We start from the raw sequence: 25,975 nt of genomic DNA, 5'->3' as shown, positions 1-25,975 counted from the left end.
CATGCATCAACAACTCACCTAGATCTTGGATCTGCTCCACAGAAATTCCGTCGGCCAGGCCAAAGGAAGCTCAGCGTGCCTCGACCAAGCTTACGAAAGCAGGGGTGTCCTGCCTCTCTCGAACGGCATGCCTACATAAGGGGGTAGAATCAAGTTAAGGTTTTTTATACCCGATTCTACTGAGAAAATCGCACCGAACCAATTGAAGAAACAGACCAATTCGAACCCATCTGAACCAGTTTGAACCGAACTAGTCCGATGGAGCCTTTGGACCGTATTGGACCACCCACAACAATGAGGTTTGACCCACAATTTCGCACTTCCGAAAGTAGAAATTCCTCTTTTTGAAGGGGTAAACCCCAACAAGTGGATTCGAAAATGTGAAAAATATTTTATAATCCTAATACTCTTGATGAATAGAAGGTGGAGATTGCGTCGCTATATTTAGGAGAACTCATCAATATATGGTACTATGGGTAGCTAGCCAAAGTTGATACCCTAGATTGGGAATATTTTGTGGAAGAGCTCTACCGACGATTCGAATGACCCTCACAGAAAGACTTCATAGAGAAGTTTACCAAACTACACCAAACAAGTACCGTTCTTGAGTATGTAGAACAATTTGAATATTTACATTATCTAATGAATGCAAATAAACCAACACTTCCATAAAGGTTTTTCATATCTACCTTTACCAATGGCCTCAAGTCGCAGTTACAACTCACGATAAGACTCCTCAAGCCACAAACGTTTAATCAAGTATCCGAACATGTCGTACTGTAGGAACAATTAGTAATAGAGTTGTCTTTGAATCCCTATCTTCCCAGCAATGATGCTCTCTTATCAGAAAAAGATCGATATAATGATAGACCCTCAGGAACATAGGAAATGGAGCATAACCTAGAAGATCAGCAGCCTGTTACAAATGTGGAGATAGCTATTTCCTATAATATCATTGTGCAAATAAAATAATAATGGTCAAGGAGGAAATTGAAAAGACTCTTGAAGAAAAAATTTCTATAATTCAACCTTGCGGACAAGGTTGATGCTCAAGGGGAGAGTATTGCCAAGAAACCATTTAGAGTGTAATAAAAGGAGTAAAATAAGAAATTCACCTTAAAGGCAAATTGGTAAAAGGATAGAGCTAGTTAGGACAGACGCAGGATGCCCTTGTTTTCGTGAGCTTCGGCCGCTAGCCGACCTCAAGCTCATTGCGCGATACCGGCAAGCATGATTCTAGACGTTGAATACGTCTCCTTTATTGCTTTTAAGCCTATAAAATACTAATTTTTGTTTTTCTGTAATCATCGAAATAAAGAATCCATAAAATACCTTTGTTTGCCTCTCTTCAACCTTCTTCCTCTTCTCTATCTTCTTCTTCTTCTGCTTCATTACTTTTTCACATATCAGAGTCATGTCTAAGGCTTCTAACACTGCTCTTCAAATATATGTTCAAAGAGTGCGTGAATCCTGCCATAAAATTTAACATATCACCAAGATGAAGTATGGAAAATCTATACTTGGCGATGATCTTGTTGATTGCACAACTACCAACACACCATCCAGGTCCCGTCTTTCTTAGGTGTGAAAAATGTTGCCACAACACACAAACTTAAACTTTATAATATATGTCCTTCAGACGATAAGTCATCAACTTGTCGCTTAAGCTCAACATGTTCAATTAGATTCATACAATGTACTGGTAGATTAGGCAATTGAGATTCAAGAACTAAGTCAATTGCATGTTTAGTGCTATAAAGTGGAGGAAGTTCATTCTGCAAGTTTACTGGAGTGATATCAGAAAAGTCATACGGTAGCTTCGTCACTTATGATGATGTCATTTCTGTTGAACAAGCTACTAGTTCCTTTACCTCCTGATTTCCAATAGCATACAACTTTTGATTATTTACTTTCCGCTTCAAACTACTTTCTTGATAAAAGGCGAAGTTGTTTCTTTTGATCAGCCGTTGCAAATTTTGCAGTCTTCTTGGTTTTAAAGCTTCTAGTAACTTCTATGTTCATAAGTTGCAAGAGAATGCCTCTGTTTATGATGGAAAAAGAATATGTGTTTTCTCTTCCATTATGGTGTACATTGCAATCGTAGGCAAGGGGGACCAAGAAGAATATGAGTTACTTTCATGGAAACAACATCACATAAGATGGTATCTTTATACTTACCACATGGAGAATAGACAAGATATTGTTAAGTTACTGAAATTATTGTGTCATCAATCCATGCTCCCTAGTATGGTTGTGGATGTGTTTTTGTGAGAAGCTTGAGACGCTCTATGATTGAAGCTGACACTACATTCATGCAACTTCCTCTGTTGATGACAAGTTTTTAGCTTTTAGTCCATAAACGATAAGAGTTTGGAATATAGTAGTACGACCCCAATCTTCATCCTCAATTTTGGGTGCTGCAAGGATACGCCCAACTATAGACACAAGGGAAATATCCACTCAACTATCATCATCAATTAAGTCATCATCATCAACAGAAACACCATCACCCTGATTTGTTGTATCATCTTCTTCCTCTTTCTCAATTCCAATATGCAAGCTATTCTTCTAAGGGCATTGCCTTCCCACACCTGAAGTATGTTATTCCTTACCTCTTTTATTAGGAATTGACTTTTCTCTATTTAAAGTTCATTGTGCAGAACCTGCCCATACATCATCATCTATTCTAAAGTTCCTTCAAGGGAAGGTTTCAAGTTTTTTTTAAGTTGGATATTTCAAGTAAGCTTCTATATCCAAAAGACAGCTTGATAAGTTCAGGATCCAGTTACACGCAATTGTAGGATGAGTTCTTTATTCATCTCAGCTCTTAATCATGATTTGAATCAAGAGATTGCTTGACTATTATCTTCCACCAACTGACCAAATTTTAAGGCCTTCAAACTTTTGGGTGTCAATTGCCCATACATCATGATTTTAATCTCAGTTGCTAACATATTGCCTTGAATTAAACTATAAACTTGGTCACGGAGTTTGTCAAAATAGTTTGGAGGTAAATAGTTTCACAAAGAATATTTTTCATTTAATCTCATGTTTCAATTGTTGGTTGTCTCCTTCTTGTTATATTTTCATCAATAGTGTACCGTCATATTTTTGCAAGTCCAACCAATTCTATCTCGCCAAATCAAACTAGTTGTGCATCTAACATGTTTATACCAGTTGAAGTATTCTTTCATTGAATTAAGCCAATCGAGAAAGAAATCAGGATCTTCTCTTCTATCAGAATCAGGGACTTTGACATCTACCTTCTCTGTAATGGTTACCTCAAGTGTTTTAAATTTAGCATTTAATTCAATGTTAGACACCACTGCTGAAGCAGAATTTCTCCTTTAAAAAAAAGTCTGATTGAGACAGGAAATGAGCAAAAGCCAAAAGCGAACAGATTGCACAAGGTTTATTCGCGGTTGGTCGCACGTAGCTTCACACGTTGGTTTCCAGTCATTGAAAAGCGGCGACCGTTTAGCAAGCAACTCAACTAGAGGAGTTGATCGCAGATTGGAGGCCAGAGTAGAGCATGATGGTGCAGAAGTCTGGATTCGCGAGAGATTGCGACCGTGTGAGCTTGTACTCGCGAGTGTGGTGGTTTCCATTGGAATTTCACAGCGGGACTTCAAGGGTCAGCCAACCAGGACCTTCTTGAGCTGGTGGTCATGGTGGTGTCAACCACCTCCAACAGGACACCACCATGACCACCAGTTGGCTAGTGAACAGTGCTAACGGCTGTTTAAGGGTTTTTTTTTTTATTTGCGATTTATTTTTCTAAATGGGTTTGGGGCTGTTTGGGTATAGGGTTGGAGAATCTGGATTTAGGATTCTTTTAACTTTGGTTCCAAACTGAAGTAGGACAAATTACAGTTAATTTACCTACTAAGAAATTGGAAAAAAACCTAGATATCACACTTAAGTTCTCACGTTTCAAACCTAAGAGTTGATTGAGTAACACAATGAATTATGAGAAATTCTCAAAAATATTATTAAATATTTGAATGATCAATAAGTAAAATTACAAAGTTATTTATATAATCTTTAAGTAATTTTTCTTAAATAGAATTAAACTAGAAAATAGTATATTAGTAGAACTAAGAATACTAATCCTGTTACAAGTAGAAAATAATGCTGATAAGAATAAACTCTTAACTCTTATTAAATAATAAACTGCAAAATAACCCAACAGTAAATTTCCTAAATAAATTCCTTTAATGCCTGTGATGCCATCAATTTTCTACATTTCCTATTTTGATTCTATTTTGGTGCCGATAAATAAGGTGTTCTATCCTAGTTATTAAACCAACTATTCGTTTTTATTATTGAGCTCTCTAAGTTTTATCTTCAAACTCTCTTTGTCCTACACTAATTAAGTATATCCATTTTAAGATCTTCTCGTTTGCCATCAAAATCCACTCGTGAATTATATTCTAAAACAAACTCATTCCAATAACATAATATTTCTATGAATAGCACAAGCACCAAGGATAGTAAGCAGCCAACATGTGTCAACCAGCATTATTTCCAAGCTTAAAAATTCTACAAGCTATCTTTATCATCCACAAAAAAAATTTACTTTGCATTTACCATTTCTCTTGACGCTATCCACAAACCATCCCAGTGTAACAACAAAGAGACCATTCCTTGCTCCATGTTTCAAAGCATGCTCGAACTTGCGTCCAGCAAAGCTGTAAATAAGGATTAAGAATTCACAAAAATCTTGCACCAACAAGAAGATCACGCAAGCAAAATCTGTTCAGGATGGTGAGAAGCCTCCACTGTAATATGCTTCGTGAAATAAATAAGATCCGTATAAGACATCACACACACTACATGACAAGATACTAAAATTTATATAACTTTTAGCAAGTGTTATAAGGATATCTGAACCACCAAATGGGTACATTGGGGATGAAGATTGGGACTGTATTTACCACCTAATCTTTCTGTCGCTTCCTTGACCTGTGCCCTCGCTTCTGAAAGAAAATCAGAATATAAGAAGATAAAAACAGGCTTGCATAATGCGTGCTCATTATTTCACAAAATGAAACAACTTATAGTACTTCCCTTCTCGTAAGCTACCTCAAAGCATTTTTACAGAACATAAAACGAAACAACTCGTACTACAACAGCATAAAAACAGCTAGGCTTGAGGTCATTAGATGTCAGAGACTAAGCACCTATCTCCATAAAAATTTCATGGATTCACAAACAAAAATCTCAAATAATTCCAATTACAAAGCTTATCTTCTTGACCCTTTTTTATTTGACACCTAAGACACACCAAGGAATAAAGTGTATAATGAATAGTAAAGAAATTGACCTAAAGTGTAAAAAGGAAAAAAGGAACCTATATTAGAACAGAATCAAAATCTCAAAAGAAAATAAACAGAGGTGTGATATATATCTATACCTTTGGATAGACCGGTGACACATATAACCAAATCAGAAAACGGACCGTTGAAACGAACCACCGACTCAGACTCAACAGATGAAGGAGCAGGAGTCATCGGTTCAAAAGATTGCAGACCCCTGAAAGAAGGAACCGAAGAAGATAACCCAACAAAAAGCCTCGAACAACCTTTGCTTTCAATTATCTCTACTCTCCTAAGACCACCCATTTTTGGTTCCTGCTAAAATCGCGAGCGCTAGAGTTTACACAAACCCACTTAACCATCATTCAGTAGGGAGAGAACAGAATCATCACATAAATATTAAAAGCGGACAATTAATAGGCAGGAAGAACATTTCGAAAATGAAAAAAGTGAGCAAAATTAATCAAAACGAGGACGAGAGTTTAACGGCATAAACAAATGGCAGTGTACGCAAATGCAAGTGAAGAAAGAAAACGAGCAAAGAGAGTCAGAGAGAATAAGAAGAAGAAACTTTTATGAGCAAAAGGAATTAATTGAAGACCAAAGAGAGGGTAAAAGAAGAAAAAGGAGAATTGAGAGACGGATTAGAGACAAATTGAGAATTTTGAAGATCTTCAACACAAAAGGCTCCGAGAAAAGTCGAATTTTTTTGAACAAGGCACTCTTTTCTTTTCTCTGTCTGTTTGACTCAGAGAGAGAGAACGAGAGTAGTTTGGTTTATGCTTTTGGGTTTTTGGGTTTGGCTTTATTGAGGCGTTCAAAAATAGAAAACAAGAATCGCCACCATGGATTTAAAGTTGCAGAGAAGAGAGGAGCAGAGAACAATGGCAAAATGAGCACAGGCAGTTTTTGTGCTTTCTTTTCTCTTCTTTTTCAGCAGTGAATGAATCCCGTGCTCAACTTCAAATCAAAAGCTTTCTTTTATTTTCCTTTTTCTTCTATAATCTCCAAAATGGGTATCTGCTTTTGATGGAATTACGAATGTACCATGACACGTGTTCAAATTTAGGACAATGTTGTACCTAAGTCGGTCAACATCTGCATCGCACCTCAAGGACGCTCTTGCACTAACACCATTTTTTAGGCGGATGATTTTGATTTATTTTAATTCTAAAAAAGCTTTTTCTTATAAGTCATTTAAGTATAAATTTAATATAAACAACGTTTTAAAATTAATTTATACTTTTAGGACAATTACTTTAAAAATTATTTAAAAAAGAACTTTTGAGAGCTTATAAATATTTTACTTATTTTTTAAAGGAACTCTTTTATTCTTTTAAATATAACAAATTATTCAAACATTACTTAGATTTGTGTTATTCTAAAAAAAATTGTGATTGCATTTGAATATTACAAAAAATACAATTTATTTTATTGAGATTCCAAATTACATTATAAAAACTTTATTTCTCAAGGTAAAAATAATATTTTTGTACTGAATCTGTTTAATCTGACTCTTTCGAATTTAACCTCATATAATTTTTTTTTTGCTAAATTGTTCGAGTCAGCTCGAATTTCAATTGGCAAGAAGAGAAGAGTATATTGGAGTAAATTCGGATTAACCTTTCAAAACTTGTTCAAACTCAATCTGTCATGTATATGTATTCTTTATTTTTTTATTAGTACAAACATATTTATATCTATATTAATAAATAAAATATATTATATTAATAAATATAATTTTATTTATATTGATAAAGATAATTTTTATATATTATTATATATATTTAAAAATATATTTTTAATTATTTATTAATATAGATATAATTATATTTATATTAATATAACAAAATAACCAGATTGGATTCGAATCGGATAGTTAATAAACTTGATACGGTCTAAAAAATTAAAAAAATTCAAACTCGTATGAGGTCAAAGAAAGTTTGGATTTACTTTTTATTAAGGAAAGTTAAATTGAGTTCGATAAGATTCATACTAGACTAATCTTCTTATCATCCTTAATTCTAATATTTATTGTAAAATATATTAAATTAATATGTTTAAATTTATTAAGATACTCAGCGTATCATTTTCTTTAAAAATATTTTTTTTTTATGTCCCTCTAGTATTTTTTTTCCTCCCATCTCCTAGTTTCTTTTTCAAGAAGAAGAGGCAACTCTCTTTCTATTTGATTCATCTCTCAGTCTTCACTTCTTGGCGAAGCTTATTTTCAAGAACATATTATATAAAGAACTAATACAAATCTACATATAAAAAAAATATTTATTAGAGGATAATTTAGCTTTGCACTTTATTTAATTCTCTATACTTTATTAGTTGATGTCTACGTAGCTATATAAATTACCTTGTATTCACTTTACCAATTAATAAAAATATTCTCTCTTTTAAGCAATATAATGTTAAAGCATTAATTGTGTCTATATCTCGGGGAAAAAATTTCCTTTCTTCTCAAAAGAAACAAGGAATCATTTTTTAAATATAAAACATTAAGTCAACCATCAAGGATCCATTCAATCCTTATTTTTTTAAACCAAATTATTTGGACTTAAATCTCCTTAATTCTTGGATTCGTAACAACAATATAATAATTCATTAGATTTTGAAGTCTATTTTTAAAGAAATTTCAACAAGTATTATTGCCCGAATTATTTCGTGAAATACAGAGTGGTATTTGAAATCATTTTTAGTAAAGTAAAGATCCTCAAATTTTTTCAGTTGGGACATGGTTTAATCAATAACATTCAAAATCAAGACTCAATTAGCATGTATTTCAAAAAAGTTGAAAATATTATGGGAAGAACTGAGTAAATTTAGGTCAAGTTATTCACGTAGAAAATGTATATGCAATGAAGTCAATGAGTTGAACAATTACTTTCAAATGGAAAAAATTATATCATTTCTCATAGAACTTAATGATTCTTTTTCTCATTTTTGTAAAAAATTACTTATGTTGAACCTGATTCCACCAATAAAGTAGGTATTTCCTTATGATCTAAAAAGACCTTAGCGAGCTGTAAACTTGAAGTTAATAAAGTTGACTCCAGTTATTAAAATGGCATTTATGATAAAAGTTAATGACTTCAAGAAAGAAGGTTTTGATGTTGTCAAAAATCATAAAAAGGAACGATTCGTTGCACTAACTATAAAATTCACATATACACAATAGTAAGATGTTATGAAATACACTAATATCCACCTCGTTACAAGTACAAACAAAAGCGAGGAATTGAAAATACTAACCAAACTATGGCGCATCATGAGGATAAACAACATGATATTGGTATTTTATTCATAATCTTGATTCTTCTCAATATTAAAAGCTAATTGTGGTGTTGTCAAGGGATTTTGGCTATAACTGTACAGAATTCTGAGCAATTGAACAACACATGTCTCATGTGTATGTATTTATCTCTTTATTTCTTTAAGCTTTAAGAATTCATTATGGTACTTCATAACAAATTTGCTCTAGATTCACATGGATATATCTACTTTGTAATAAATTTTATGTACTTGATGTTATCCATGATTTATTTAATACGGTTAGTAATCAATTTAAGACTTTTGTTAAAGTAATTAGATCCGATAATGCTAAAGACGTGGCCTTCACTGGTTTTCTATATGAAAAGGGAGTTGTGCATCAATTTTTTTATGTAGATACACCATGACATAATTCTGTAGTTGAACAAAAGCATCAGTATTTATTAAATTATGCTTGAGCTCTTTATTTTCAATTTAAGATTCCAATTTGTTTATAAACTAAATGCATTTTTACTATAGTATTTTTTATTATTAGAACTCTCATGTCTTTTATATATAGTAAATTCTCATATGAACCATTGTATAATAAATTTGTGGATTATTTTTATTTTTGAGTTTGTGGTTGTTTAGCTTTTACTTTAACTTTGTTGAATTATATAACCAAATATGATCCAAGAGCTAAAATATGTGTTTTTCCTGGATTTTCAAAGGAGGTGAAAGGGTATAAATTATTTGTTTTCAAATAAAACAAATCTTTGTTTCAAAAGATGTAATTTATCATGAAAATTATTTCCCTTTTCAAATTCTTGTGAAGATGTTTGGGTAGATAATTTTTCAAATCTAGCTTTAAGTAAGAATGTAAATGATTTCTTATTACTTGTCAATCACTTGGTAGAAACTAGTAACCATAATTGGTCTTCTTCATGATACAAACAACAAAAATAATGCACCATCTAGGAAGCAAGATTGTTCGTGAGACAATCTTCCATATCAGTACATGTCTCTTCTTATTTGGAAGATTATCGTTGTAATTTTATTTTACAAAGATCATCTGAAATTTTTAAATTTTCTACTTTATATCAATTATCTTATCATCTTAGGTATAACCATCTTTCTTTATCAACCAAAACTTTTGTCATGGCAGTAATTAACAATTTGGAGTCTCAATCTTACAAGCAAGCAATTACTAATTCTCATTGGTATAAAACCATGAAAGCTAAATTACAAGTTATAAAAGACTTATTGAATGGCTCTTATATCTTGTGCTTCCTCGGCCAAATATTGCTTATGTTGTTCGTAGGTTGAGTCAATATATTTTTCAATCTAGGATTCCTCATCTTCTATTGTCCATCATCTTCTCCGCCATTTAAAATTAAACTGGGGCCAAGGTATACCTTTCTCGTCCATAAATTTGTTAAAACTTAGAGTATTTGTTTATACAGATTGGGCAACTTGCTTAGATTTTCAAATATCTATTTCTAAGTTTTTCATTTTCCTCACTACTCACTATTATCTTGGGAAATCAAAAATTGATCTATGCTTCACATTCAACTATTGAGATCGAATATAGAAGTATGACTTCTACAATGAGTGAATGAATAAGGATTTACTAACTACTTTAAGATTTTAAAGTAGATATTTCTTCTCCTGCACTTCTTTTTTGTGATAACCACACTACAATTCATATTGAATCTAATTTAGTTTTTCATAAATATGGTAAACACATTGAAATAAATTATCATTTTATTATAGATCAGATTCGCATGGGATCATCAAGCTCATGCTTGTCTATTCTCAATATCAACTTACAAATATATTTACCAAAATTCTATATTCTATTCTTTTACTTTTCATATGATCGAAGATGACTGTTAAAAGTATATATTAATGAGGAAAATTACAGGACAGTTTAATTTTGTATGTTATTTAATTTCCATGTCTATGTGGTTGTATATAAACTAATGTGTATTGGCTTTACCAATTAGTAAAAGAATATTCCTTTTCTTTTAAGCAATAACAACTTAAGTTGAAAAATGCAAACAAAGCCTAGAAAAAAACAAAAGCCACCATACAAGGAACCTTACCCTCCAAGAGAACAGCTTAACAACTAATATATCTAAATTTCTTAAGCTTAATACTGCAACCTTTAAAATTTTTTGAATTCAGTTCTTCATAAAATTGCCTGATTTATACCCAATTGGAAGGACATTATTGTATAATTGCTCAAATCTCTCTAGCAAAGCAACTAATTCTTTAATCCTAATGACATTTTGATTATGAAACTGGCATTAAAAATCATTAAATTATTTTGTATGGCAACACAGTTTGTGTATATATATATATATATGGAGATCATAATTATTAGAAATAAATGCTAAAAAAATCTCAAGTGACGTTTTAAAATAATGATAAATAATGTAATAATTTATTTTTGATAATTATTGTCATATTTACATAACATTTTTTTGTCTGTAATTATTGCATCGATAGGATTGAATTAGATTATACTATACTGAAATACAATAACACAAATCATCAATAAATATATATATATACACACACACACATATGAAAAAGGGTGATCACGTTCTTACTTTAACGAAAATGATTGTGATGAATACATTTTATTGAGGGTCTCTCGTACGATTTATTTTGATGGGACTCAGAACCAATTTTTTCTGTTGAATTAATTTAAGCATTAAATATAACAATAATTAGAAATCAGAATTGATTGTAAATGTATGTATGTTGGCCAAAAAATATGACTCATAATTTTTTCCAAAAAAAGTTTTATATTATTATTTGTAATTATTTTGATATTACTTATTTAACATGTAAAAAAATTAATTTTTTTTTTACTTTAAACTTTCACTTGACATCATTTTCTTAACATGCAATTTTCTATATAGGTATAAATATAGAAATAGTCAACATATATAGATCAAAGTTATTAAACAAAGCATTAAAATCTCTTTAAAAAAGTATGTAATATTTTATTTGATTGCTTAATATACCAAGTCAACTATAGCATATTTATAAATGGGTCCCTGTGTTTTTACAATAAAAATAGAGTAACATATATATATATATATATATATATATATATATATATATAGGAGTCAACTTCAGTATGTAATTCTTGAAAACGACTCTTATCTGTGAACTAATAGAATAGACCCCACTTTGTCCGTAAGCTACTTCCAAATCAAATAATTAATTATACAAAAATAAGACAGCAATGATAATTAGTTACTACCATGACAGAGATGCATGCATCTCCATGCATTAAATAATATTTTGATAAACAGTTATCTGTAATTAGGGAGATATATATATATATATATATATATATATGACATATAGTTTTCTTATAATTCTATATTTTTCCAAAAGTTATACGTAAGTTATTCAAACATTGTGATCAAATACAAAGAAGTTTCATTGATATATTGACTCTACTTGATGAGATAGCTAAATTAGAAGCCACGTTTCTCATCTTATATATGTATACATATTTATTATTTACAGATTATGTATTTTTTTTTTGTGTGTTTGAATCAATATAGAGTGTAGTGCGGATTACAGATTAAGGAAAAATGTCTTGGCACATACATGTCTATTTCCATGACATAAGGAATTATTACTTGTTTTTGTCAATTTCCTTCCCTGGGCTACACAAGATAAGATGGTGTCATACCTCAAGTTTATCCTGATATTTTATTTTATTTACTTTTATTGGAAAAATTAATTTAAAAAATGAATTTCATTAAATAAATTCATAAAAAATCGAATTAACCTCCCAACCCAAGCCCATCTCTTCCTTTGTTCTAGATTTAAATTATAGCCCTAAACAATTTCCTTTCTTTCTTCTTGGGCCCCATTTTATTAAATTCTTGGTGCAAACGACACCGTTATGAGCAAATGCTTGGAATGCATATGCATCTGGTTTCTTTACAACAGAGAAGTAGAGCGTCGGGTGAAGGAGACGCAATCTCCTGAGAATACTAGGATGCTCTTTCTATATTAACATTTTTTTTATTAAAAAAATAAATAAATAATTACACATATTAAAATTAACAAATTCTATATTTCATATTTGTTTTAAAATTTTGATTATTATTCGATAAAATTTAATTCATGAGTTGGGAAAATTAGAAAGAGGTGTAATTTTTATTTGACATAAAAGTGTATATTTGGTTATATGGTTTGGCACGGGACTGAATCAGACGCTCACACTGTAAGGTCTGCTACATTATTTTTAATGCAAAAAAATTTGTTCACCGTATTGCCAGATAAGTATACCTACACTTAACAATGTCAAGACAGATGCAGAGACTGCATCTCCTCTGTAAATCACATTGATCGCCAGTAAAGTCCAAATCAATCACAAACTGGAGTTGTTGCTCAAATGGTATAATATAGAGCTAATGGTTTGAATTTGAATCCTAGCAAACTCTGTTCAAAAAAATTATTTATTAATGAAATAAATCATATTGTCAAATGTAATTATTCTTTCATAATATTTCCATCATTTCTTGTACAAACAATTACCCAAAAGGTAAACACATGCTTGCTAATTCATTAATTAAAGCAAGAAGAGATTGAGACAGAAGAAAAGTCAATGTACAATGTGAAGATAAAAAAAAAAAAAAAAAAAAAAAAAAACTGAATCAAACTTCATCTGCTGGTAGAATACATAATATTCGCTTACAGCTTCAGGCAGTTGAAAGGCTCCAAACATTTGCACCCAATTGTTGTAATGCTTGTCATGATCTACTATGGAAGTTCTAGTTATCAGTCATTCTTCTTGAAAGAAGTGAATTTTCTAGCAGCATCAGATTTCAATTTGCATCCCAATGTGAGGACATTCAAGACCATAGCATCAATTTCTTGCTCTTTTTTCTCGTACAAGTAGAAGCCTAAAAACGCAATCGGAAATCCTGCATTATTATGCACCCACACACACCTCTCATTAATTCTAAAGAATTAAATCAAAGACAGTATGTAAGTCAATCAATTGGTGCAATGAAAAGAAAGTAGACAAAGCTGGCTGCAATAAGAAGAAAATAGACAAGGCAGGCAGGAAGAACCTCACCTCCGTACCAATGGCTCAGATAAGAGGGAAGATGGCGACATTAATAATTTATTGGGTAAACAAACCTGACACACAACTAGTGATATAGAACAAGAAGATTCTAATTTAGAATAAATTGTCTAGAAACATTTTAATTATATTGTTTATTATTATTCAGAATCCTCTATTTTTTTATTGAAAATTTAGTATCTTTAATTGATTTAACCTATTTAGGTAGACTTTTTAAGTTATTAGAAACTTAGGCTAGATGTTAAGCAATGGAATCCTTTGATTTCCTCTTTAATATTTTTTTTGAAATAAAAAAATAATAGCGGTTGCAATTGATTTCCTCTTCAATTATTTAACTATTAACAATAAATAAGAGACAATGATGAACCGAAAATTCTTGAGCTAGGATTAGTACCAATTATCTCTTTTGTTTATTCTGCTTGTTATAACTTATCCTGTGCAGCCTACTACTTTTATATTTCTGTCACCTTAATCACCAAATTTCTCTCATCTTTCTCTATTTTTCTGTTTTTCACCAAGATTTCTTTTATTCTAAATTACCTCCACTACAAGATAGTATTGGAGCTACTTGCCCGACATTAGTTGGCTAAAATAATAATTTAGTTCCTATATTATTTATTTTTATTCAAATTAGTTCATATTTGGTTCAAATTAGTTTCTTTACTTTTAAATTTTTTTTAATTTAATCTCTCATGTTACTAATGGTTAACACTACTAATTAAAGTATCACATGTCAAATTTATCGACACATAACACCTTTTAATTACTTTATTTATAAGTTAAAGATCATGTTAAATGTCACGTGACATCTAACATGACATTAAAAAAATTTATGTGGACCGGTTTACACTAATCCCCAAATTAAACAAAAAGAACCATCTAATCCCTTAAACCTAATTTTCCCAAATCCCCAAGACACACCCCTACCTTTCTTCTTCTCCTTCTTACTCCTCCCATCGTCCCCCCTTCCTCCAAATTCAGGACCTTCACCATTCCATCCTCCGCCAACAGCGCATACCTCCTTCACTTGACCCCCAGTCCCACTAGTTTAACGCTTAAGTCTAGCTCGCACCTGATCTTCTTCATGAATTCCCTGTTCCATATGACAATAGCAACACCGTGTCGTTGATCCCTAGGTTCTCCTTCCATGCCTCCATTATGAATGCATTGTTCATAGAGACGCAGGCAATGGTGTCCACCCCACATCTGGGGGCATGTGGGGTTGAATGTGCCCAACACTGCGGATAAAAATGGCCTTGTTTCCAGCTGTGAGGGCAGAGACGATCATGGTTTGAAGTTCCCCAGATGAGTTAAAGTGGGAGAGAGTGGTGGAGGAGCTTGTCATCGACGGAGATGGCAGCAAAGACACCGGGGGATTTGGTTGAGAAAGAGCGGGGCTTAGATTGGCTACAGTGAGGGGAGATCTTGAGAGAGAGAGGAGAGAGGGAGAACCTAGATGAGAGAGACTTAAAGGAGACAAGGAAGGAAGCGGTCGCAGAGCAGGAGAAAGAGAGGGTGGGAAGAGGAAGAAGAAGGGTCAGGATGTGTCATGGGGATTTGGGAAAATTAGGGTAGGAATTTGATAGATTTTTTTTTAGCTTATGGACTAGTATGAGCCGATCTATATATAAATCTTTTAAATGTTATGTCAAATGCCTTACGTGATGACTTAATTAACAGTGTTAACAGTTAATAAGATTAAATCAAAATTTTTTTAAAACTATAAGGACTAATTTGAATTAAAATAAAAGTATAGACTAATTTCAACAAAAATAAATAGTACATAAACTAAATTATTATTAGCTTACATTAATTAGTACAAGCCCTCCTTTTTTTCCCCACCTTCTGCACATATAAGAAAGAGAGTCCAGTTTTCTATGTCATGCTATTAAGCAGAAAAAAAATCCTCTCTCCACAAAAAAAAAAAATTAAAAAAAAGTCAAGACCAGAAGCCGCAGGAAAAAAAAAGCAAATTTAGGCTGGAATACCAGCTGTCCTAACAGAATGTACCTAAGGTATTCCTTAAATAACTGCCTTAAATACCTGTCCTTGTGACTAAAGGAAGCATAAGAAATATCTAAACAAATTCCATTCTCTCTATTTATCTATCCTTCTTCCCCCTTTTCCCTCTATAGTCTTCTACTCTCTATTTCCCTCTTCTATCTCTTTTTCCCTTGACTATCATACTCAGGCCCATTGGCCAACTAATGAATCACAAGTCTGATAACTTGCTATTAGAGTCAACTGAACTTGGTGATGCACCCTCACCACTGGTGAAGCTGGCAAAGACAAAAGGAAGACAGTAGTGATGGACTCACAAAAGGTAGCCAGATTGAAGAATCCATAAAGAGCCTAGACCAATGGATGCAAGATTTTACGTCTGAAATATACAGCACCCTCGACTCTAAACTGGATGAAAACAGTGCTCAGCTACCAAACCTAAGAGCAAAAACCATATGCTCCTTAAGCATGAACCAACAACACACTACCACGTCCTTAAATCCCCCACCAACCACACCCCAAAAGCTAGCTTTTAATCACCCTATGCCTTCGAAAGGACTACTTCCCTCTCCAAAAGGGAAGGCGCCTGAAAGCTCCAGCCACACACAGCTACCCCACTAAGTGATTTTTCCTGTTCCCTTTAGGATGGTTCGAATCACTGGGGACCAATCTAAATAGTTCTTACCGTCAAAGCGATAGATTGCCTGGATTGATTAAAATTCGTGCTGAATTTTCCATGGGGAGATTTGTTCTAGTAATTTGAGACATAATCTCCAACAGGATTTTAAAAGTTTGAGCAATATATGCTGATTAAATAAACCAAATGGAGGAGATTACCAATTGGACAGCGGCTGTGGCGTGGCTGGGCAAAGAGGAGCAGTGGCGGCGCACAGGCGGCATGCAGTTGGGGTGATGCGGCTGCAGGGAGTAGCGGCTAAGGCTATGCGCTGCAAGAGATGGTGGTCACGGCTAGCACACGGATCACAGCTGGTTGCATGGCGGAGACGTGGTGGAGGGGCTGGAGCCAACAATAAAAGCCGATCTTCGTAGCTAGTGGTCGGTCTGTGGTGGCCAGCAGTTAGGGTTGTGGTGGCCGACAATATAGGCTACCCCCTTATTTTTTTTTTTCTTTTTTTATTTTGGCAATGAAGACCGATTAGAGTTTGTACAAGAGGGTTACAGTTTTCTTCTAAAACTCTAATACCATGTTAAGAATGATTAAATGTGTATTTTATTAAATATCATGAACCTATATATAGAGATTTTCAATAATAGAAAAAGAAATAAACAATTAATTACATAGACGTATCTTCCTCTAGCTCCCTTTAACCTAATTCTCTTAATTACATATGATATATTCTTTAACAGTAAAAAATGCCTACAAAAGGCCCAGTAACTATCAACAACAAATATGAGATAAGGACGAGTTAAGAATTCTTGTTTTAGGGCTTGTTATCTCTCTGTGTCTATTCTTTTTGTCATTATTTTGTCTAATCTAACTTGTTCAATATGCTACTTCCTATGTTTTTTCCTTATCAATGCCCTTTAGTCTGTTTTTATTCTTGACTCTCACCTATTTCCTTATTTCTAGGTTAGTAGAGGAGCTACTTGTCCTACATCAATCAGCATTAAGATATTCTTATAATCTAAATAACATTCTCTAAACCTCAACAAGACTCATCTGTTGCTAGATATTCTCACGGATAAGAATCATTTCAAAACTTGGAGGTCTACAGGAAATCCATAAATGTATTAGGAACATGAGTGCCACCTATGTTTAGGCCAAAACCAACCAAAAAAGAGTAGGAAAAGGAATCAAAACGATAAAAACTACTTTTTAAGATTTGGTTTCTTTTAGTTAATTTTTCTCCGGAAAATGATTGTAATTCTAGCATCTTCTTTGAATTTGTTTACAAACGGCTTTTGTTTCCGAATGGATTAAATTGATTTTCTGTACATTTAAGAGTTTCTGCTAAATCCCAAAGACTGCCCACAATGCGTGAGTCTGACCCAAAAGGAAAAGTACTAGTGAACCTCTGCTCATAGTACTGGTGAATGAGAGATTTGGGTTATTCTGTGTGCATGTCTGTTTTGAGAGAGAGAGAGAGAGAGAGAGAGAGAGAGAACAAACCTATAATAAATAAGCTGCGAAATGATATAGCTCCTAGGAAACTCAGAACCAAAAGAGAGAACACAACCTGCTCCATTTCCAAGAAAGTTTCAGCGGATTAAATACAAACATTATACATCATTTTGCAAATTGAATTGGAAAGTTTCAGCAGATTAATATGTACCCTGTGACAGTCATATAACTATCACGTAATAAAAAGAAAACCAGTAATGTAATAACCAATTCTGCTTGATAAAAAATAAAAGCATTATGGTTTTAACTAACATGACAAAAAAATGCAACAGCAAGTGTACATAAAATACAGAGTGTACATGATCCTATTGTGGTTTTTTCTTTTAAATTTTTTGCATTGGAAAAATAATGAAAATATTATGCTTTATATTTCTTTTTAGAAATTGTTACTCAGACATATTTACTGTCAAAGGACTTCTGTTAATTTATCCAAATAAATAACTCCAAGAATGCAAATAAAGAGTAAGAGATTATGATAAAAACCTTGAGGAATAGAGTCCAATTATTCCCTTTGCAAAGAGATTGTAAAACTTGAACACCAGTATTCCATGAAGAGGCCACTGATAGAGCAAATTGGTGTGATGAATCTTCTGATAAGTGGAAATGAGAGATGGGAATTTTCTCAATTGTATATCCAAATCTGCACCAGTATCAAATTTTGTCATAAAACAGAAATTACGAACTCCATACTTCAATTTACTTCTGCTAAGTGGGACAATTTATAATTCAGTTTTCTTTTTTCTTTTTAAATAAGTTTATAATTCAGTTTTTAAGAGGATTATCTACCCAAAGAATAAAAAAGCTCAATGATGCTTGCAATCTGAAAGCATCTCATTTTTTATAGAGCCAGGACCAATATCAAGATACTTTTATGTATCCTTCATTGATACACCTAGTGTTAAATGAAACTACACAAAATTGACAATTTCTCTAGGTCGAGAACCAAAGGAACCAATTTGGATTTGTTTTTAGAAGAAAGTTTTTGGTAATTTGTTAGACAGATACATTTATCAAATAGGACTAGACGTTAGGTTAAATAAGAGCTCTACAACTTTACGAGAAAACTGCACTTTCACATATTAATAGTTCAAAGGAGGGATGGCCCACACATACAATTTATCGGGTAAGATGCCATGGATAAACAAGAAGATTGATGTTGCCAAGAGAAGCTTTGAAAATGCAGTAATAATTGTATAACCAGATGCAACAAAGTTATAATAAACTATGATCAAAGCCAATGCTGCTGTCAGAGTCTGCTTTTTGTTCTTCCAGAGAAGCATGTCAGCAACTGCAAAAAGGCATCAGCAATAAGATACAGATGACTGGATTGATACAAATAAATGAATAAAAATAATGTAGTGTTTTCTTCTAAAATGGATAGTGACAGTGACATGTATAGGATGATTTAAATTGTGCCATGTAAGTACTTCTAATGCTGAATCAATAAATCTTATCAGCCAAACCATACTCACTTATGTTATGGCAGAGTAAAACTTACTGCAGAGGTGGTTACAACCAACAATTGGCTGTTTTATTTCAATTTTGTATGTAAAAGGAGGTAGCCTCCCATAAGTATAATATTAAGATTCCTCTGAGATTGACCATTCCTAATCCTCTTTGTGTCATCTCATAGCACCATCTCAGGACAAGTTGGTGGAAACATACCAGTAGGTGGAACTAAATTAGTTTACAGCTTGGCCAAACCCTCTAGGAAAATTTCTGACCCCATTAACCCAATTGGATGATCATTGTTAACCAGTTAATCTTTTTACACCTGTTAATGCATCTTTTAGTTATATGATATTTTTGTTGTAATGGAGTCCACAAACCTACTGATCAAACAGTTGTACAACTCTGAATTCCATTATGTGCTCTATGGATGCAACAGAGCCAAAAAAAAGGCATGATAACATAAAGTAGTGAGGAAGAAATATAGATTCATACTCTGACCACTCCCAAGGCATATCAAAGCTTTAGATGGACCTTCTCTCTTAGGTTGATTTTCAGCTCTCAAGTGTGAATAAGATTCAACTGTCCTCTTTATACCCTCCTGCAGATTAACATATCAAGTTACCCCAAATAAATAATCAATCGTGACTTTACAATTTGTTAATACTTAATAGAAATTCAGAGTATAGTTTTGGTGCCTAGACTAGTTTTCCTGTGAAGCGACTTGAGTTGATGGAACTGCTCATCAGCCAACACTATTAGGCTGATGTAAATGCAATCTTACTTCTAATTGTACTAAATAAAAACTAAAATGATCATTGAACAACATTACGTTACAGATCTTTGTCCTGACCTGTCAATATGTCTGCTTAACAGTGCAACTTTTTTTTAAAAAAATAAAAAGCTGTATATTAACATCGTACCACCCATGTACAAAAGATTTACAATAAAGTTAGTGTCTCAACGACATTCCCAAAATTTTCATGACTAATAATGTCGTGACCTAATAATTCAGTCACCTATCTTTTAACCTAAAACTACTTTCCTCACACTCAAAAACTCTATTATTCATTTCTTTCCATAAAACCTAAAAACTGTTAAAGGGATCACATTAGGATGTCATGAGGACTACCTGTCATTAGATATACTTAACAGTGCAACTTACTCATTAGGAAGGACCATATCTCATGAGGACTACCTCTCAGACAACAATTTTGAACCACAGAGACAGGTCCTCAACCCTCAGAATGTCAGCAGATCTAACATAACATATTTGAAAAAAAAATAAAATATCCCTAAAGAGCTCGTCAATTACCAAAATATCAACCTATTACAACCTTAAACATCATAGAATATCAAGGCAGTAAACGTATCTCCAATCATTTCCAAAAACTTTATAAAACCTGAAGAGACACAATGGGCATATAACCGATCTGATCTTTGGCTTTTGATGAATCAAAAGATCTACTGCAAGAGAGAAGTCTAATTCTTGATGGTGTCAACTGCGGAACCTTCATTCCGTACGGGCCCAACAGCCTATATGTCCATTCTACCAAATGCGCAATTGGCATCATGACAAAGGCAGGGATCTTTATTCTTGGCCTGAAAATCACACCAATCTAGACAGAATGAGAATGAGGAAGAACAGTTGCATAGCCTATCTTATCTACCGTATCAAAGCAAGAAAAAGAAAAGGACTGCAGGTTGGGCCAAGAATCCTCTGTATTGAGCAATATAACCATCAGTCATATTCATCTGAATTGGAAAAAGTGCCAAGTTTATCTGTTATATGTGAAAGTCCAAGTCACACTTACATGTTAAAGGAAAAAGAAAAGAAAGCTATAATTGGGAAGATACAATCATCATTTAAACTTTTGAAGTTTATTTTGCTTAGGGCACACCTTTATTTTCATCATCTCCAGTGAAAAAGTGGAACTCAGAAATTTTAGGGGGAAAAAAAGAGAAGTTCCCCTAAAAAGGGAAAAAAGAGATAAACAGTAGATGTATTACCAATCAGTATGAACACCTAGCATAAAAAATAGCATGAAGTAGCAAGAAAGGAGGTAAACATATCCAGAGCTAGATACATGCATATGAATCGAAAGGGGAAAGAAATAGAAGACCTCTCAAATCCAAGTCCTTCAAGAATTTGTGAGACAAACTCCCAAAACTTAATTGGCTCCATATTCGTAAGAAAAAAAGCCTGCATGAGAGAGAATAGTATGCCTGTCAACTAAATTGTTCAATACAGGTAGAGAATATATATCTCTTAGCTCTAAATATGCCAATTATATTGCATTCAAAAACCAAGTCTTTTAGAAATAATCAATATAATTTTCAGATACAATAATACTCATTCTTTCAATAGAAAAGTAAAGAGTTCAAAAGAATATGCAAGTGACTAAAATTAGTACCTGCCCTGCAGCTTTCTCTGATACTATGCCATCTGAAGCGAGAGCTCTTTCAGCACATATATGGGCATGTGCCACATTTTGAACGTAAGTAAAATCATAAATATTATTTCCATCACCTATTATAAACTGCCATTAAAACATAAAATAGTACAAATGAGTTTTTTTTTAGGAAAAGGATCTATGAACAAAATATAAAGTGGGTATCCATGGACCCACAACATTTACAATAATATATGTATTCTAGATGTTAGCATCATACTCAGAGGAGTGCTTACAGAACATTGAAGTTTTAAAGTGCAGTTTAAGAATAAATTATTTAATAAACATATTTGACTATAAATAAAGCTAAATGGTGAAAGATTTCACAAGACCAACAACAAGTTGCTGATATAAGCTCCTTTAACTATGGAGTTCATAACCATGCAAAAGACATGCTAATTATGTTACCAACAAAAATTCGAGTAACTATTCTATGCCCACCATTTCGGTTACCATATGTCACCTAAGGAATAAACTTTATCTGAAACTTCAGAAGAAAAGTCATCACTTTTACTGGTCAATAAAGAAAATGCGAACACATTGAAATAACAGAAATAGAACCCAATGTTAGAATGCATCGGCAGAGTTGCAATATGTGAATCCTTCAGAATAGTTCTTTCCGTTGATAAAACTTCAGACATATTGATAGAGATTAGACCATTTTTAGAAAAAGATCGCCGTTCTTACCAATGAATAAAGAAAATGTGAAAACATTGAAATGATAGAGATAGAACCAAATGTTAGAATGCATCGGCAGAGATGCAATTTCTGAATCCTTGAGAATGGTTCTTTTTCATTGATAAAACTGGTCATGTATATTGACAGAGAATACACAACCCCAAGATTTGACATGACTTATAGGATTCAAGGCAGAATGGTCTAATGATCATCTGATAAACACTAGAGAGTTCCAACAAGCTCTGATGATCTTAAATTTTGATAATTATGACAGAGTTAAAGACATTAGGATAATTAACACAATAGACTAAGGAAGTTTGTTTAAGACTATAACTAAAAAGGAGAAAAGAAACGAACTGAACAAAGAGTGAATATGTGCCTTAGATTTCCCAGCCCTTGCTGCAGCAACCAAAGATGGAACTAATAGCTTATCACCAGGACCAAAAATGCCACTAGGTCGTAAGCAGCAAGTTAGGAGCCCATTAATACCATTCGACTTGATAACCAGTGTCTCTCCTTCAGCTTTGGTAGTAGAATATGAATCATAGTGCTGAAACAGTAGGCAAAAATAAAATTAAAAAGAATAAAAAGAAACGTGGTAACAATCTTAATGTCACTAGTGAAGGAAGATATTGAGAATTGGTAGTCTTGTTCTTTATTTAAGAAGATGTTGAATTGATAGTTATTGTTCATGTTTATGCCAGGGTGCATGGATGCATTGTAAATCAATACAACTTCACGAGATGAGCAAGCCAATGAATTATTTTAAGTATTGACATCATATGAAGAAACTAAAATACCTGCAAGGGTTACATTCTTTATGGGATGGATAATATTAAAGAGCAGATCCCTAGTAATGGAAGAGAATGAATCACTAGCGTGCTTGATTTGACTATATAATTCAAGCAATAACAAGAAACAACTAGAGGAGTTTTAATCTCTTCCAAGTGCATCTAAAACAAACAAAAGCCCAAGCATCAAAACACTGCTAAAAGTAAGTAGAAGTAATTGAGCTTGAAGATTGATGAGTTCACTGACCTTGGGCGGGTATGGCAATGATTCATTGCCATTAAAAATACCATGAATCCCATCAAAAACCACACTTGCAGAGCTTGTATAGATAAGCCTCTTTACTTTAAGTTCAATGCAAGCATCAATGACATTCTTTGTCCCTACAAAAAAGAGTAGTAGATAGTCAAAATTTGAAAGCAAAATCTAAAGACTAAACACCAAAATCATTCCCCAAAGGTAACAGCCACAATTCCAGATCATCTACCTTGCACATTAACAGAGTAATGGAGTTGGTAATTGTTGATGGACGAATCTGGAGCGGCCATGTGGAACACAACCTCAGCTCCCTGACATGCTGTAGAACAAGAACCAACATAAAATGAACAAAAGCAACAGATGCATCGAAAAACACTACACAAGTACATAAACACAGGCACTGCATTTTAAGCATGAATAGACTTTGACGAAGGATTTGACCTTTCAGGACTTGGGCTTTGTTTCGAAGATCAGTGCATGTGTACTGAGCACGGCCAGATTTCAGAGCTTCATCAAGGATTCCTCCCTCTTCGTTAGGGCTGAGCTGGATGGTAGGGCTCAAATCGGCAATGCGAACAGAAAACATGTTGTATTGAATGAGCATCTCCACCAAATGCCGCGCTGCAAAACCTCTCCCACCAGTTACAACGCACCATCTCTCCTCCGACATTGCTTCACTGAGCTGTGCAAATCAGGAAATAAGAAATTCGAAATCGCTTGTGATAAAAGCAGGTGCAAAAAAATGGTGTACGATATTGATCTCTTCATAATCCATTAATCTTCTTAGTCGATGTGATAACAATGTTCATTTTATATGCCTACCTTTTCTTGTGTTCTTTTTACTCTCGTGCTCTGCGATAATGGATCCCGATCAACAAACAGGATATACTAGAGCTGGCAATTAATACTTGAGCAAGTACCTACAAGGAAATTAAGAAGAGAAACTACAAGAAGTTGCCATCATGAATTGAATGGATTTACCAAATAATGCCATTAACACTATATATGAACTAAAGAGGAACGGTAGCCCAACAAACCTGAATGGCAGTGAGATAATTCCGGTAGCAGCGGATTGACAGAGAGAGAGAGAGGGGAGAGAACCGGGACGGGACTTGGGTTGACTGAGAGAGCGAGAATAAGAGACGAAGGCGTTCTCTGAGTTTACAGAGTTGTCAGAAAGAGAGATCGGATTGGAGAGATGAGCTAGCCATGTGAGGAAAATGCAAAACGGCAGAGGTTAACTGGTTTTCTGTTTCGCCATCGGACTCCGGGCGCTTTGTTTGCATTAGCTGTACGGTTGTTTTTATTTATTTATTTTTTCTCTTTCTGGAAATTTGGCAAATCAAACAAACTAAAACCGAGACTCAGAAAACCACAGTCCGTGAATCAGACGGTCTTTCCGCAGCATTTGGGAACAAGTGAATTACAGAACTTTTCCATTAAAAAAAAAAAAAAGGATCAAGTACATTAAACTTTTATTTCTTTAAAAAGTTCCAAGTAACTAATTTGATCCATTAAAATACATTAATTTAATTTGATAAAATTTTAAAAATATCTTTTTTTTCCTCTCCATCCACAAACACCATAATTATGTGTGCATACATATATATATATATATATATATATATATATATCTTGCTCTCATATTAATTGGGCATGAAGCATTTTGCCATTTAACATTTAAAATCGATTAGCATTAAATAAAAAAAAAATTGTCTTTTGTTTTTTCATTATATTTTCTTCTAATTCAAAATTTAAATTTAACTATTTTTTTTTTTAGTGATATCTTATTATCTATTGAATATTGATTCTAAAAAATATTAATATTACAATAATTAATTTTCAATCAATAGTATAATTTTGCAATATTCTAAAAAAGACTTATATCATAAATACAATCAAGTAATCAAACATATAATTCATTCCATCCAAATCTATACATATCAAACACGTTACTTTTTATTATTCAATTTTATGTTCTTTCATCCAAAATATGCACCAACAATCTTTAAAAGTCCAAATACAATTTTATAAAATTTATTTTATTATTAAAATATCATTTGAAATGATATATTTTTTTCTACAATATTATCTAAATTTCATACGATTTTTTTTTTTGAGTAAACAAGTCAAAATGACATTAATAGATTTACCATATAGTATTATACAAAAGGAAAGAGCCTATGATTTCAGTTTTTAGCTCATAATCAACCATGCAATAAAGACCCAGCCTAACTCCTTGTCAATAAATGAAAGAAACTAATTAAGATCCTAATACAACTCCAATATTAGAGAGCTAGCTGTACATAAGTTTATAGAGTAAGCTAGTTAAGCTTTCAATTCAACCAAACCTCTATCCAAGATAGTGTGGTACTCGTGAGGGAATTATACGGCGGTGAGTATGTATGTGTATATATATATGTGTGTGTGTGTGTTAGAAATGAGTTATATATATATGTACGGGGATTTACTTCGATAATTAACCAGAAAAGATGAAGTACAA

The 25,975-nt window shown here is 33.0% G+C and overlaps 2 protein-coding genes and 1 pseudogene across 10 annotated transcripts in view; all 3 read right to left on the bottom strand.

The window, feature by feature from the left end:
* The window catches only part of LOC110812022 (BRCT domain DNA repair protein), a 33,918-nt gene extending 27,635 nt beyond the window's left edge, over positions 1-6,283 (bottom strand). The window contains exons 1-3 of one of the 2 annotated variants that reach the window (XM_088207787.1): positions 5,417-6,283; positions 4,888-4,976; positions 4,591-4,693 (exon numbers count right to left, since the gene is read on the bottom strand). In XM_088207787.1, the coding sequence (XP_088063913.1) occupies positions 4,591-4,693; positions 4,888-4,976; positions 5,417-5,624 (400 nt within the window). In that variant the 5' untranslated portion in view covers positions 5,625-6,283. Of the gene's footprint in view, positions 1-4,590; positions 4,694-4,887; positions 4,980-5,416 lie in introns of both variants that reach the window. The other variant, XM_022038681.2, reaches the window with a different exon arrangement.
* Positions 6,284-13,051: 6,768 nt separating this feature from the next.
* Positions 13,052-24,900, bottom strand: LOC110812016 (3beta-hydroxysteroid-dehydrogenase/decarboxylase). 8 transcript variants are annotated; one of them, XR_015813216.1, is made up of 15 exons: positions 24,510-24,900; positions 24,295-24,392; positions 23,914-24,154; positions 23,702-23,791; positions 23,464-23,597; positions 22,805-22,975; positions 21,709-21,834; positions 21,418-21,497; positions 20,698-20,896; positions 19,790-19,895; positions 18,959-19,133; positions 18,329-18,485; positions 17,834-17,900; positions 16,540-16,764; positions 13,419-13,537 (listed from the first exon to the last, which is right to left on the bottom strand). XR_015813216.1 is itself a non-coding variant. In XM_088207190.1 (14 exons), the coding sequence occupies exons 3-14, from the start codon at positions 24,140-24,142 to the stop codon at positions 13,392-13,394; spliced, it is 1,680 nt and encodes a 559-aa protein (XP_088063316.1). In that variant the 5' UTR covers positions 24,143-24,154; positions 24,295-24,416; positions 24,510-24,899; the 3' UTR covers positions 13,052-13,391. The 8 variants fall into 8 exon arrangements, 6 of the variants coding, with proteins under 6 accessions (XP_088063316.1, XP_088063318.1, XP_088063315.1 ...); XR_015813217.1 differs by having other exon boundaries at positions 13,443-15,546; XM_088207190.1 differs by lacking the exon at positions 16,540-16,764 and having other exon boundaries at positions 13,052-13,537; positions 24,295-24,416; positions 24,510-24,899.
* LOC148252950 (peroxiredoxin-2E, chloroplastic-like) lies at positions 13,443-15,245 on the bottom strand (annotated as a pseudogene).
* Positions 24,901-25,975: the final 1,075 nt, after the last annotated feature.

The sequence above is a fragment of the Carica papaya genome, chromosome 7, assembly GCF_054855325.1.
Source record: "Carica papaya isolate Zhongbai chromosome 7, ASM5485532v1, whole genome shotgun sequence".
NCBI classification, from domain to species: domain Eukaryota; kingdom Viridiplantae; phylum Streptophyta; class Magnoliopsida; order Brassicales; family Caricaceae; genus Carica; species Carica papaya.
This window is presented reverse-complemented; position numbering and strand designations above follow the sequence as displayed.